The sequence below is a fragment of the Pieris napi genome, chromosome 8, assembly GCF_905475465.1.
Source record: "Pieris napi chromosome 8, ilPieNapi1.2, whole genome shotgun sequence".
Lineage (NCBI taxonomy): Eukaryota > Metazoa > Arthropoda > Insecta > Lepidoptera > Pieridae > Pieris > Pieris napi.
The window spans coordinates 3,172,458-3,188,641 of NC_062241.1; the positions used below are offsets into that span (position 1 = coordinate 3,172,458).

At 33.1% G+C, this 16,184-nt stretch overlaps 1 protein-coding gene across 8 annotated transcripts in view; it reads right to left on the reverse strand.

The window, feature by feature from the left end:
* Window positions 1-3,227: 3,227 nt before the first annotated feature.
* The window catches only part of LOC125051860 (ankyrin repeat and sterile alpha motif domain-containing protein 1B-like), a 95,319-nt gene continuing 82,362 nt past the window's right edge, over window positions 3,228-16,184 (reverse strand). For 7 of the 8 annotated variants that reach the window (XM_047652457.1, XM_047652458.1, XM_047652464.1 and 4 more), the window contains 7 exons: window positions 15,877-15,990; window positions 12,848-13,084; window positions 11,907-12,287; window positions 7,472-7,756; window positions 6,861-7,019; window positions 5,006-5,143; window positions 3,228-3,954 (listed from right to left, as the gene is read on the reverse strand). In XM_047652457.1, the coding sequence (XP_047508413.1) occupies window positions 3,646-3,954; window positions 5,006-5,143; window positions 6,861-7,019; window positions 7,472-7,756; window positions 11,907-12,287; window positions 12,848-13,084; window positions 15,877-15,990 (1,623 nt within the window). In that variant the 3' untranslated portion in view covers window positions 3,228-3,645. The remainder of the gene's footprint in view (window positions 3,955-5,005; window positions 5,144-6,860; window positions 7,020-7,471; window positions 7,757-11,906; window positions 12,288-12,847; window positions 13,085-15,876; window positions 15,991-16,184) is intronic. The other variant, XM_047652456.1, reaches the window with a different exon arrangement.

Sequence of the window (16,184 nt, forward strand, 5' to 3'; positions counted from 1 at the left end):
CCAGTCAATAGGCTATCTCGCTCTTACAACTTGATTACTAAGATTGATGAAAATATTGATATATGTCACAAGTCTTTCAACTTACCGTAACTTTGTTTATTATGCTCTTAATGAGGTTTAAGTTTTCTTATAGTATATATTATTATTTTATTTTTCTGTTTTTATTTCTTTTTTGGTTATAATTTTATTTTCTGGTTGCTTTTTTAATTTTTTCCCTTGTTGATATGTTCTATGAGCCTGCTTATGTTCTAATATAATTGATGTGTATGTGTGTAAAATTTGTGATGTCATATTTTCTTGTATAATTTTATGCATGGTTGCTTTAGAACTTATAAATAAATAAATAAGTATTGTTTATGACGTATTTTCCTAACAATTCTTCAAACGAAGACTGCTCATCTGCAAATAATTAGAGAACATGTCATCATTTTGCTTTAATGTGGTGAAATATGTATGAAATAATCCCTTTGTAATTATATCACGTAGCAATGTATGAATCCAATATTTTTTTTCTTTTGTTTTTTCACTTCTTACTCGAGACATACACAAGCACTGCAATTTGTTCAACGTCCATTTTAAAGCGCGCTGTATGTGCACCAGTGCTAATGCGCTATTGCCCCTAATACGTATATTTCAAACAATAAATTAAATATGAAACATTTGCCTCGATATAATATTAGTCTAAATTGTTAAAACGTTTTCTCAATTGGGGAATTTTGTTTGGATTGTATTTGTGTGTTACTTCGATTATTCCTTTCCTTCCCAGTCTCAGATTAAGACTTTTTTTTAAATATTTGTAGAAATGCGATATTAGGGAATATATTCCAGTTATATTATAAAGATGTCGTAGTGGCAGGATTCCGTTGGATCAGGTGTATCTAAAACGAATAAATACCCAAATATACTTTGAATATTTTATTGAATTCAAATTTATGATTAATATGTATTTACATTGGTATTTTGATATCTACGTTCATATATATTTAAACTCTATAAATAAATGATAGGATAGATGTTGCATATATTTTATTTATACTTAGGTACTTGAAAGCGAGTTTTCGAAGATTTAAAGCAATTAAGCAAGAAATATGAATAAATTATACATAATTATACATATAAACATACAAAAGCTTTTCGTTTTGTCGGCAGTGACATTTCTCGAATAAAATTACAATAAAGAACTTGAATCTACTTCATATACAGTATATCTATATATCTTTGGTATACATCAGATTTAAAAATATATTATACTACTGTTAAACTACAATCATAAGTTTTGCGCTTGGTGATTCAATTCGTGCAACTTTAACACACCGCTATAAACCTTAAAAATTGTAAAGATATTAAAACGCATCAAAAAACTTATTCAAATATTGAGAAATTTTAAGTCACCGATGACTGGTTGTGTCACTTGTGACAGACGGATTGACACATCGTGAGCATTTGTATGGGGTTTCAAAAGAGCATAAAATTATTGCATTTTTGGCACACTCTGTTATCACTAAAACTACTTTAAATGTCTACTATTCTCTACATATTTCAACATCAATAATACATTTCATAAATTTTATTATAGTGATAATCAACATTTTATAAGCTGTGCTACATATATTCCAAGCATATAAAGCAGGCTAAACAATTTTAATAAAAAACACAATGTTTTTAAATATTTTTACTTTATATCACATTACATGAACGTCGAAATCTTAAGACATTATTTGTTTTGAATGTACTCCTAACATGTTTTTACCATAGGTTTTGGTTTGAAAAACTTAACAATAAAATGGTTATGGCGTAAGATATATAGGCTTACGTTTGAGAGTTGTATATTTCAAATAATAAGTGAGCACGAAAAGATCGGAAATGTCGAATACTGCATTAAGATGTATGCCTTAGTAACGCTGCAGTAAACTGAATAGATAGATAGACATACTGTTACGTAACGAAACGTATATCTCTATCTATCTATAACGGTACCAATTGACATTTCCAATAAGTGTACCAGTATACTTGTTTCACAATAAACATTTTTTTACATCGAATAGCACATCATATAAGTAAAGAACATCCAATATCCGTTACTATGGTAACGCCTCATTATTAAAATAGGAAATACGACTATGTCAATGTTGAGCAATTTCAATGAAACGGAACAATTTTTGTCGTTTTAACTATTGTATAATTTATATTGCGTACTGAACTTTATTCTCAATACTTCCAATAAATCTTTGTATATATCGCTATTCGTATAACTGCGAAAGCAAAACCAAAAATTCGATTCCTATTTTATCATAAATCAACATTGATTTGATATGTTTGATTTCACTAAACGAGTATCATAAGATGATCAACAAATTCTATACTTATGTTACATTGAATTGGTAACAATATGCTTTGAGATTATTAGGCCTAAACTTTAATATGAAGCCATAATTACATCTAACATTACATCTAAGCACTGTTTCAATTATAACTAAAGAAACAAAAATATACAGTCAAAAGTATTATAAATATAACAGCCTATAACTTTACTATTCAATAGTAAAATAACCACGATTGATATACTGTTAACATTCGTTTTAAAACGAAGCCTCTTGTTGGGGCTTAAAATGTGTGAGGTGATCCGCCTCAGGCAAATGAAAACTTAAATAATTTCCGTTTACAACCTTATACTAAGACACCGAATTATAAAACAGTTTATTGATACATGCACAATATCATTATTCGAGTTAATTTAGGCTAATAAACGTTTATTAATTGCGTCCAAATCAGAGTATACATAACGACGTAAACACAAGAGAAATGAGCACTTTAATAAGATTTAGGGTTTATTAATAAAACATAATTTGTTCTTTAAAAACACCTATAAATGATACTTGAATGAAATACAATTTATAACTGAATTAAAATTTTTTTCGTTAGTTAAAAGTGAGAGGGATTGAACCGCTGATTGTATTTTATTCAAATATGCCCATGTGGCCCTTTGGAACATAGACGGAACATATAGGCCTTCGTGCGAGATCCTGTATAGAAATATATACCCTCATATGTGTTTTTTAATATATGCTAGATGATTGCGAACTGCCTAACTCAATCAACAATAGATGGACCCTATGGGTTCAGCAACCTTTTAATTATTACAATAATTAATAAATGAACATATGTACTACCACTTGTTTCTTGTAAATATAGAATACTACCAGTATAGATAAAAAATAAAAAGTGGTTTTTAAGGAATTGGGTTTCTTCTAATGAGATATTCATACAATATATCAATAAAAGTTATATTTTTTGAATTTGTTTAATTTTATTGGTAATACTTCAACCCTATATGGTCATAGACAAGTAGATCAGCCTTCTGTCTGACACATGTCGTCGATTTGATTTGAGATCTTACGAGCGAGTGTTCGTAGACAGTCCATTAGTGCACTGCCGGGGATTGAACCTACGACCTCAGGGATGAAAGTCGGACGCTAAAACCACTCGGCCAATATTGCTTTTTAATTGTTAATTTATTGTATTTAGTATATATTCCTTATATCATAGGTCAAAAACCGAACAATTCACGCTAATTCGCGATAACTAAGATGCGACCCAAACCTCACACAAAAACTAAAATTGGTATAGTCTGACGGGTTAGTACTTTCACAATTCTTCGGTAGACGCTATGGGCGCTTTCAGTAGCGGAGTCCTAGGGCTCTTTGATCCATCCTTCTGGAAGTCTTCGTTAGATAGTGAAGCAGCAATAGGTGCGATTTTCAGTTGATGACCATTCAACTTTATCTCTGTTATGGAATGTGATCTGCCATGATATGGCTTTTCTTTTACCTCATGCTGTGGTGTTTTAGTTATTGATTGGGTGACTTTACTCTTGATTGCTTGTTCTCGAAGGGCCATTTGGTAGGCAACTTCAAATGCTTCACCGAGAGTTAAGATAACTTCAGTCGCTTGATCCTGGAATATATTAAACAATTTCAGAAATTTATTACTTATTATTAGAGAACTGATAGGGAAGTGAAGTAAGCGATTCCTTAGTCATTTGAACCCTGGCTGTGTTAGGGAGCGTGCATTACGTCACGCAATTTTTAGAGATTATTGACCCCCCCCCATGTAACTCGCCGTTACGTTTTCTGTACCCAAGTGTAGTAAAACGTTTCGTGACCACCTAGTGACTCTTTATACCTAAAAGTTACCATTATGTGGAGTAAAGTACTGGAAAGTCGAAAATAATATTAACAATAACGCGTAATTCAATCCCCGCCCCGCATCGTAACGTTTTACAGAAGGACCCCCCCAAAATTCGTTACGTAATACTTGAACGCTCACTATAGGATATTGGCATGTCTTAGGGCAAGATTTACAATAACCTATAACAGAAATGTGTAATAAAGTATTTCTTTCCGTCTTCAGAGTCGAGTTTGAGCGCTAAGTATGACTCCTATGTGTAGTGGCGTAACAAACGGGTGACAGGGCGGGCAAAATGCCACGGGCCCCCGACCCAAGAGGGCTCCTGTCCAAGAGATATTATGTTCTATGGATGAATGTGAAGTCTCCAATACGCATAGCGCTAGCGTGGGGACTACAGACCATTCCCTCTCTCCTAAGAGAGGAGGCCTATTGATGGTATAGTTACGCCACTACCAATGTAAAAGAAAAGGTTTTGTGTTTTGGACAAATATTTCGCGCTTAGTTTCGACTCTGAATCATAATCAAAGATCCTAAACTCGTCATGATATATAGATAATTGATGAAACTTAACATACTAGTCTAGAGTTTAAAGAAACAAAATTTAAAGATAAGGAAAGAAAATAACTTGTCTAAAGTGCGTAGTAGTGTGTTGGATATTTATTGGTTAAATAAGCCTAAAATTTGAACGACTGTGTGCCCATCTTATATAACATTTTTAGATATGCAAACACGAAAGAGTTGCTAACATTTGCTTTATAATTCAGCTAGGCGTTACTAAAGACATTATATTTAAAATAAATATTTTTTTCGCACTTACCATAGTAGCAACTCTAAAGACATGACAATAGTGGCTCTTGGTGGTGTGGTCTTTAGTGATGTAAGCAAAATGCGTCAGATCATCGGCGTCTTGACAGGCGCAGTGAATGTTTCGGATTTCGTGTTCACACACCAACTCCTGAACAGAAAGGTTAAGTGTTAAAATGTTGCATGTAGCAAAACAAACAAACTATTACATACAACACTTTATTCTAAATCATTAAATTAATGTGACACAATAAAATAAAAAGAAACACGTCAGTTGGAGAATGATATGTATTGGTATTTGTATAAAATTATTGCATAAAATAGAAAAATAATATAAAATAGATTTTTTGGTCCTGTTTGCGACGACGGTGTTTGGCGTATTCGCTACAATGAAGAACTTTATAACATCCTTGACGACGTCCAATTCATAAAATTCAACAGGCTCAAGTTGTTGGGAGATATGCACCGAATGGCGGGTGACAGAACCCCAACTACCCCACTAAATAGAATTGTCAAAGTCCTCGAAACAATAGGTATTAAAAATTGGACGCAAGTAACACGCAATAGAATATGATGGCGAAATATGAGGAGGCCCACGAGGGGCTGTATTGATGATGATGAATATAAAATAGATATATCGTCATAGAAAGTCTTTGTCAAAATAACTGTTTCAAGATACCCCTGTAACATTTTGTAGAAATAAACAACAAAAAAATCAATTAACCCATGTAACTAAGCGTGAACATCAAAAACAAAATAAAAACAATCCTTTTTCTGAGAAACAAAGGCAAGATTAGAGCTTCGATGAAGTGAAAAGTTATCCATAATTAAAAATCAAGCGAGCAAAGTCAGGTCCTTTGTTTAGTTGACCCTTCGAAGCAACTTAGGGATATTTACCCTTCCAACGCTTCGTTGGGTAACATTATTTAAGAAAATTTAAATAACGATCTAGTTGGCAGGATGACCGAGGGAAATCTCTAATCGATACTATATTTATTCTTGTATCTCGTGTACCAAATATATGTAATATTTAAACAGTGTTTAGCAAATTATAATTATTTATATTGTAGAAAACATATTACTAGTTGACCTCACCTCGTACCACCTAACAATAAATGAATCAGCAGATTTTAAAATTAATTCGAAATTATTAAGTTTAAATTATAATTTTTAAGTTTAATAAATAAATATAAATTTTAAATTATTTTAATGACGCGAACAAGACATTGCATTATTGAAGGTGTATTGTGGTGCTGTTTTATGAATATCATATTTTTTAGTAGATAATTATCATATTCCGGACGAAGACAAAACCAAACACGAAATTTGATCCTGAATTTCTTGTGTTATAAATTAGTTGAACTTAATGTATGATTTTATGAAAGTAATACAACATTTTGTTTGTCAAATATGTATGCGTGTGTTGTGCAGACGCATATTGTCTTAATTTCTTAATAAAGTAGTCATTTTTTTATTTATTGTATTACTTTAAGAAAATCATAAATCAGCTAGTCTTTATATAAAACAAAGACGTGTTAGATACACAATTCAGAACCAAATTTTGTGTTTGGATTTGTCTTCGTCCCGATTAGCAGAATAACTATTAGCAACATTGGAAAATTTCAGGAAAAAAATACCATACAAAGTTTTGGGTTTCGTAACCGTCATATATTTAATGTTTATCCCATCGAAACGGTAATCTCTTCCCTCAAATTAAGGCGAGTATTGAATCGAGGTAAAGAAAAAACTAAATTTGAATATAATCGATTTATAAGCAACAAAAAGTTAAAGGATGATTTATAAAGACAGTTCTAAGCACAATCTAGGTCATATCTTTAGTATCTCTTTTTAATATCATATTAACTTACCCTAGTTATAGTGTTTAGGAACTTGACACCTCGATAACTGATAGACAGAATGATATCGGGCGAATCCCGCGGCTCTTTGGTAGTTTTCTTCAGTTTTTGTATTGATTTCTTTGTCGATTCCGTCCCTCGTAATTCTTTCACAACCGTCGATCCTAAGTACTGTACAATAATATTACATTAAAATCGTAGACATTAAATACAAATAAAACACAAAGAAAGTTAAAAAAATATGAAGTCATAAATATAAGCTGTTTTATAAAAAAAGCCGTAAACATGATAGACAAGAAAATACTTTTCCTCAAAAAACTGTTCTCAACACGTAGCACTGACTAATTGTTATCCATCACTGAATAATTAGTTACCCACAATATAGGGACTCCCTACTAGCGATATATGAATTTTGTCACAACCTATTTGCCATGAATAAATTTTTTGTATTAAAATTTATCCCCAAATCTGGGGAATGATTGCAGTCCACGAAACTTCGTTCCAGTTGAAACAGGTAGACATAAATAATAAATCCCAATAAAATAATAAGTAAAAGAAAAAAATTGCTTTCTATTGGACATTTTTTTGTTTTTTTTAAATTATTAATTTTGTGTACCACTTACATTAGCTACATATGTAACAGCACCAGTCACAAGTACGAATGGCTGATGTTTCCACTGCGTCTTCAATGCCCCCGGTACTCCGACTAGCAGTTCCGAAGGCGCCCTGATCTCCAGATCAGAGGGTCTAGGAGGTTGAGGAGCAGGTCTGTTCTTTTTACTACGTTTTAAAGTCTCGCCTCCAGGTGGCGCTAGCGTGGGAACGACAGGCGGTGGTACAGGCTTCAAATTTTCCGAAGGCGGCAATTTTTCTTTGATTTCGTCTTTTAGCTGTTGAATATTGTTTTTCTAAAACAAATGTATGGTAACGAAAATTCAACTAATTTCGACGACTCATTGGTCTAGTGGTTAGTACTTCTGACTGCGAATCCATGGGTCCCGGGTTCGATCCCCGGCTGAGACGAACATCGATGTGATGAGCATTTGGTGTTGTGCTTAGGTCTTGGGTGTTTAAATATGTATTTATATGTATGTATATTGTATATCCGTTGCCTAGTACCCATAACACAAGCTTCACCAGCTTAGCATGGGACTTGGTCAATTGGTGTGAATTGTCTTTAAAAAAAAAACTATTGGTCTATTTAAAATGCTGTTCATTTTTAATGCACCAGGAGGCAAACGGGCAGGAGACTCACCAGATGTTAAGTGATACCGCCCCCTATGGACACTCAAAATTGCAGGAGAAGGCTCGCAAGTGCGTTGCCGGCCTTTTAAGAATTGGTACGCTCTTTTCTTGAGGGAACCTAAGTTGAATTGGTCCGGAAATACTTTATTTGTGTAAACAAAAAGATAAATCTTAATTCGTGAGTCCCATTGGATATGTAGATAGATCTTACATAATGAAAACGCAATATTTTACGCCCTAAGCTGTAATATAATTAGAACCCAGCTCGAACAACATCCCATTCACCGATATCAATGAATAAAACATACGCTAATTAATGAAAACGACAAAGGAACAAATACAAAAATGCCACTCAAAACAGTTCACACTTCAGAGGTGTAAAACAAAAGTAATGCAATGCAAAAATGAAATGTACATGAATACACGAGCGTGAAATTTTAATTAAGCCTCTAAGGTGAGGCACAAAGAGGCATCTAACTTCACGAGTGTCATTTTGTAGGCAATAAAAATGATGGGGTAAGTGAATTGGAGTTCTTTGAATGGGAATGAATGCGGAGAGATAGTGTTGTGCGAGTCTATATTTGTCAGATAACAAGTGACGATCTGGGGAGTAGGAACGAATGGTTTCGTTTGTGATTGGTCAAATGGATGCGTATCTGTGATGATACTAGATAAGTTTAATGACAATTTAAAATGATTGCTTTACTACTAAAATCAAAGTATTTATTTTTATTAATTTATAAGAAAATAAAATTCTGCTTAAAATATACAAGAAAATATAGCTTCACAAATTTTACATACATACTCATCTCATATTAGAACACAAAAATGTCAAACTAGCAAGGACAAAATAAAACACAAGCAGTCAGCAAAAAAAACTAAACAGAAAGTTAACCCTCATTAAGAGCGTGATACACAAAATTAGGATAAACGTAAATTTAAATTTTTCTGCAACACGCTATGTTTTTCTAAATTCAGCACTTTTTAGGCAACGTTGCAATTCTAATCCTAACTCTACAGAGATCGAGGTTAAGAAATCTAACGACTATCTATCTATCCTAAAATAGAAAATCTAACTATCTATTCAACTGTAGTTTCTACTCTGTATTAAAAAAATATTTTGGCGTATTTTAAAAGTAAATAATTCAGAACAATCGATTTGTTCAATGATTTTAGGTTTTATTCTAAATCCTACCTTTTCAATTCCACATATCCAATAGGTTTTCCTCTTGGCATTTCTGTATATCACAGCCCGTGAATGAATAGCCGGGTTGAATAGAACGCGAATTGAACACTAATTAACCATACCGACCCAACGATGTGTGAAATTAAAAAAAAGAGCTGTACAAACCAACTACTAACATATACCTATAGCACTATTGGACAGCCATCGTTATTTATGTGGTCAAAGAAATATATAACTTTTTACTTAAGATACTTATGAACTTGGAAATCATAAACACTGCTACTAATTTCCATCTATATATCTCCGGTAACTTAATTTTTCTTCCTGTATTTGTTCAGTTTAGATGTACTAAATAGCAATAACCATTTCATATTTTTCCCTACGTAGTTGTGCTTACTAACCAAGAATGGATCTTTTAGTCGTTAATAAATGATTTTTTTTCATAATTATTTGAATTTTAAAAAGGTTAGAGTTAACTCTCACGTGAATTATGTTTTTTTTTAATATAATAAACTACTAACTAAATAGGCAAACGAGCCTGCAGGAATGCCCAAAAATGCCCATCGCAGCACTTAGACACCCATTTTAGTGGGTGCGTTGCCGGCCTTTGAGAGAGGAGTATACTCGAATTTTGAACATTCAGGGAAGACCCACCGGGAGTTGATTCCACAGTTCGCTAGTTCGCAAAAGAAAATGCCTTGTGAAACATACTGTGGAAGACATCCAGCCATGTTTTGTGGTAAATGGAACCTGGACTTCTCTCACTTGTGCGTTACTCCAGCAATTAATAAAAAATACCACTTAATAGAAATGTCTGTTATTTAAATCGAAAGTTCTTTGATAAAAATGTGAACCCTTCTTGGCTTAATATGCCCGTCACTTTAGATATTATGGCACCTGGGAGGGGGTTGCCAAGATACACCCCGACGTGTGTAATTACCAGCGAGATGAGCAATTTAATGAGGATTAGCCCTTTTAACCGATGTGGTGATTGGCTTTTAATATATTTTGAACTATCGGGGTGTTGCCAGGTGATTAAAAATTATTTAAGTGGGGTAACTTTAATCTGCTGGATGGGGATGTGCTGTGAGGTAAATATTGCTCAAAAACACAGATTAATTTAAGAATATAAGTATAGATGATTTTTGTTAAGGTCAGGCATAAATATTATCTATATTCATTGGTTAGATTTTGAAGTTGTTTGATACCTACCATCGCTATGTATAAAACAAACATTCTATGTCATATTAATTAAAAACGGGGTCTTTTTGTTTATAGGGCACTTGTTGATGAATGGTAAGGCTAAGGTAAGTCACGCCTTAAAGACTTATATTTATCGAAAATGTTCATCATCATCAAATCTTTATAATTTTTAAGACACATTTTCAATCAAAAGTTAAAAAATCATGTTCAACTTTTAAACAGTCTTAGTTTTTGCAAGAAATCAATTTTTCACCGATTCATGAAATTTAATAAAACAACCGGACCTGCATCAACAATCATTATTTGAAGTATAATAGATGCATGGTCACTTCATTTATATGCAGTATCGCAGTGATGAATATTAATCAAATCAATAAAATTATATTACTGATTGTCTGGGAGGATGTCCTCATATTGTTTGTATATTATATAGGTATGTATAGTCATGTAATTAAATTTATTTTATTTATTGTATACATAATTAAAAACGAACTTTCCAATAGTGTGGTGGAAACTGATGTTGTTAATGTCTTCATATTATTTAATTTAAACAATATATTAATTTTGTTGTTGAATTGAATAATGAGAAGTTATGTTTTAATAAAAAATTTGCCATATCTATCCCATATATCTATTATATCCCCATTTTGCTTTATTGTAATCAACATTCCATTTCATATGAAACCCTTTATCGTAAGTTATTACGTATCTCAATTAAATGACATTATCCATTGACAAGAAAATTTACTAAAAATGATCAGGCAAAGTAATTAAAAAACCAATTCTCTTTAAATAATCTATAACGATCAGACATAAGTATTCAAGTGACGTTACTATTGTCTGTAACGGCTATACCATGAGTAGAATATTGGACGTAGTTCGTTACGTCAATCGGTTAAGGAAAATTTGCTTAATAATTCTTTGAAATTGGTGACGAAATTTTTCGTTTACGATACCTGATACTATTATCTGTTTACTACGAATTCAAAACGAGTACATCATTTTAATTCGAATTTAAAATGAAAAATAAGGAATAAACTTGTATTGAGTATGTAACCCTTAGTGACACCATTTAGGAAAACGTATCTTTAGCTGTTTATCTTAAGGAAAAAATCTTGGATATCATCAACATAAACATGGAAATTTATATATGTACAGATACGACATTAATATCATTGTCATTGTTATTAATAACATAATTGGTTGGTGTCATTATAATTAATCGCATAAGATTGCACGTCCATATATTGTAAGTCATAATTTGTCTCATCACACTTTCAGTTCATCATAGCGTAAGCACAATTCAGCAGAAAGGCACACATTTAGTAGAAACCATGAATTATTGTTATAAATAAGTTCAAGTTAGTAGCAAGCTTTCTTTATAATTGTTATTTTTAATACATTATAACCAAATTATAACTTACCAAATTATTGAGATCAGCATTAATATCCTCGATGTTATTCGCCGGACCATTATGCTCTCCTGACACAGAACAGAGGATTCGTTTCCTGTGCCCCGGCTTGTTTATCTCCAATACCGCAGTCAGTTCCACTTCCCATATTCTCCTAACTCGATCCATATCTACATACAAATGCTTTCTAAAAGTCTCACTATATTGTTCTAAGTTAATGTTCCGTAACCATTCGTCCACGGAGCCATATTGATTTTTTATTACGTTATTGTTATGATTATTGCTTATTTCTGTAATCTTAAGAGGTAACTGTTTCGATGATTCTAGAATTTTTTGTCTATCGTTCTCTTCTATTCCCATTTCTCGTAGGTCGTTCTCGTCCAGGATTCCGTTCTGGAAATTATATCGTGTTAGTACGCTGTAAATAGTGATAAAATTAATGTTTATTTATTGGTATGATATAAAGATGAAAATAATATGATATTAAACTGATCTCGTAGCTGACGCTTCTTTACAACCAGGAGTAGCTTAGCTACCAGAAATAATGTTTTTTCGGGAACACTAATCAACAATCTGCTTCAAATTATTGTTGTAAGAGACACAGAAAGCTGGCTATATAATTTCCTGTATACAAATTCGACGACTCATTGGTCTAGTGGTTAGTACCCCTGACTGCGTATCCATGGGTCCCGGGTTCGATCCCCGGCTGAGGCGAACATCGATGTGATGAGCATTTGGTGTTGTTCTTAGGTCTTGGGTGTTTAAATATGTATTTATATGTATATCTATCTATTATATGTATGTATATCCGTTGCCTAGTACCCATAACACAAGCTTCACCAGCTTAGCATGGGACTAGGTCAATTAGTGTGAATTGTCTTAAAAAAAAAAAATACAAATCTCTTTCCTTTGGGTATGCAAATAAAAAGACTGTCTTTAGGTACAATACTTACGACAAACTCAATATCATCATATCCGCTATCTATGAATAAGGGTTCATAGTCATGTAGACCCAAACCAGACAGCCAAAGACCCAGGCTGGACGCCACCGACGGACTAAGACTGGACTCGGAACAACTGAGGCCGAGGCGGTTCGTAAACTCCTGTTCAAGTTCTGAGACGAAGACGGATTCGCGAACAAGCTTGCTCCCAAATGAGGCCATTATCTCGGAGATTTTCGCCCATTCCTCCTGCGGGAATATAAAAAAATAAATAAAAACAAGTAAAGGCATGGAGTAGTTAACGCCAAGAGTGACGCACGGTCGGTATTTTTATTGTACGCTTTTTCTTGTTCTCGTTTCGTTTTTTGTATTAATTGTATTTGTTTGAACTCTTTAGTTTATAAGGAATTTAAAATTTGTACCGTGTCTATATTTTGTCTTTTTAGTTAGACGTGGATTTTACACTGTAATTGTTGCTCAACTTGGGTAACTTGCAGGTAAATTATATTTATCTTTTCATCTGTTATTGAATATATTATGTTCATAATGATTATATGAATTCACAGGCACTACAGTAAGCGTAAGGATTATCATGCAAAAAGTAATGACAAGCTTGCACCTGCAGACACCACCTGACAGTTTATAAACACCTGCCTACCTGCACGCAAAGGGGAATGAACTATTACTATTTAAAAATCCATCTTTGTATTTTGCAACACTCCGGTAGACACAATTAAAAGTATTTCAAACGTTTTTAAAATAAATTAGTTTTAGCAAACACATCACTAAACCACAGTAGTACGTAGAGTTTAAACACAACATTTCACCCCAAAACAACGGTGCAAATTAAGTATGTATTAAATACACTTTAGAAGTATGTCAGGGTAGCATTATCTATACCCTTGAATTTTCAGTTTTACACGACTATATTATCACATATAGGTCAATGCGCCATTATTTGATGTAATGTAAGTACGTAAAATTCCAATCTCATTAATATTAATATATATTATTTAACGAGATTTTTAATAAAATAAATTAAATAGCATTAAATAATATAATACGACGTTATTTAAAGTTTTTTTTTCTCTTTCAGTCATTCCACATAAAGCAAATTTTTAAAAACTTTTATAAAATAGTTGTTTATAAACTTTGGATTATTTATATATAAAAACTAATAATAACTTTAATTTAAGTTTTAATTCTACTTAACTTTGCTTATTAATATGAGAGGTTTGGACTAGATTTGGTTTTTTATTTATTAATGAACCAAATTAGGGGCCTCATAGCCTAGCGGTCTTATTAAGTGGCAGCTAGGTGAGGGGTACCGGGTTCGATTCCCGGTTCGAGGGCAAGTTTTAATTTAATTTAAATTTGTTCTCGGCCTTTGGGAGGGTTGTGCGGTACCGGGCGAGTGCCTAAACCGTACATGGAGGACATGGTCGAATTTATAAGGTAAAAAGCACGAATTATAAAAATCTCATACTTGACGCTGGCTAATGCACAAACCGTGCCAGAGCCATAAAAAAAAATTAACCAAATTTAAAATTAAATATAAAGGGTTACATTTTAAATTTGTCCCTGAAGATATCTTAATATATATATTTCTTGTGTGCGTGTGTATGTGACTGAACTCCTCCTAAACGACTGGACCAATTTTGATGAAATTTTTTGTGTGTCTTCAAGGGGATCTGGGAATGGTTTAGATTCACAAATCAGCCCGTCAGATGTTAAGGGTAGTCCACCCCTAAATTTTTATTTTTATACTTTAGACAAAATTTTTAATTTCAATTTTTTTATGGTACATTATTAAAAAATACATACATCCCCTAACTTTCACCCCTCTACGATCAACCCCTATTTTTTTATTATAAATGATATACATGGCGAAACGACGTTTGCCGGATCAGCTAGTATAATATACTATATATCCCCACAGATACAGTCTTTAATACAATGTGTCATCATGGAATAAATATATAAACTAAATAGCTAATTTCAGTCTGTTCGGTACAGTGGCATTTAAGATTGTGCATGCATAGCTTGTTAAGCCAAATAATGAAATAGACTCCGCCCCATTATGCATATATCTTTAAAACCGCAGGTGTTCAGACCGTTGAGCACTAATTCCAGCATTTCCGCTCTTTGTCATTTCATGGTATGAACATAAATTGCATTAGTATTCAACTGTGAAGACCTCCTCTTTAATAACGTTAGACACAGCTCAAGGCCATGCGAAATTACTTAAACACATTTAGTAAACGTGACAATCGCCATTCTGCAGTAACGTTATAAAATGTTAAACTATTTTTTTTAGTTTATTTTTACGAAATGATAATAGATATGTCAAAATGTAATAAATTTTGGATATAAGGGAATCATAACTAAGTCTCTAACTGAGTGGCCAGTGGCCTCAAGACATGTGGCCTGACGATGTTTAGCTTCATCGTAGAAAGTTTTAATTGCGTATAGAAATACACAGGGCATATAGCAAGATACACAGATGGTGGACCTTAAAGACAACTGTATGGAAAGGACCAAGAGGAAGAAGAAGAAGAGGTCGCCCAAAAAAAGGAGGAAAGAAGAAATAGAAGCGGTAGCGGGAAACGAATGGAGAAAGAGAGCCATAGACAGAGTCAGTTGGAAAAAGCTGGAGGAGGCCTTTACCCGTGAAGGGGTTGTGATCGAAGGTACTGAAGGAAGCTAGGATAAAGCAAAATAATCTAAGCTGTTTATTAAAATTTGTTTTTGTCATGATTGGAAATAAAACGGGCTTTATTATTAACTAAGTCTTGATTCTGAATTTTACCTCAAGACATGTGGTCTGACGATGTTTACCTTCATCATAGAAAGTTTTAATTGCGTATAGAACAAAATATAAAAATCAATTGGCGCACAAGTGACGTACTGTCTTCAGGAATAACATATGCTCGTGAGTGAAGTTGGATTTGAACCAAGCTGTGTTCAAGTGCAAAGACTACAAAACCTAAATATTCCCAACCCTACTGAAAGTTGTTCCTAATTTGAAAATCTGATCTCACCTGCTCATCAAATGGGCTGAGTATTGAGAGAGATTTGTCGCCACTATGACTCGAGCTTGTCGTATTACTCCTTCTTCTGACTTCATCCTCCGTACCATTGAAGCTTCTGTCCACCTGAATAATAGATAACTGTTATTACAAGTTTATAAGGTTTAAAAAGTTGGTAGATTTTTTTAATTTTGAACGTGGTACCGTCAACATACAAATTCCTAACTATGAGTTACAATTAACATAATAAAATTGCTGTGTGCTAGATCTGTGAGAGATGTGAATAAACTTGTTGAGTCCGACCACAATTGCTCTAAAGA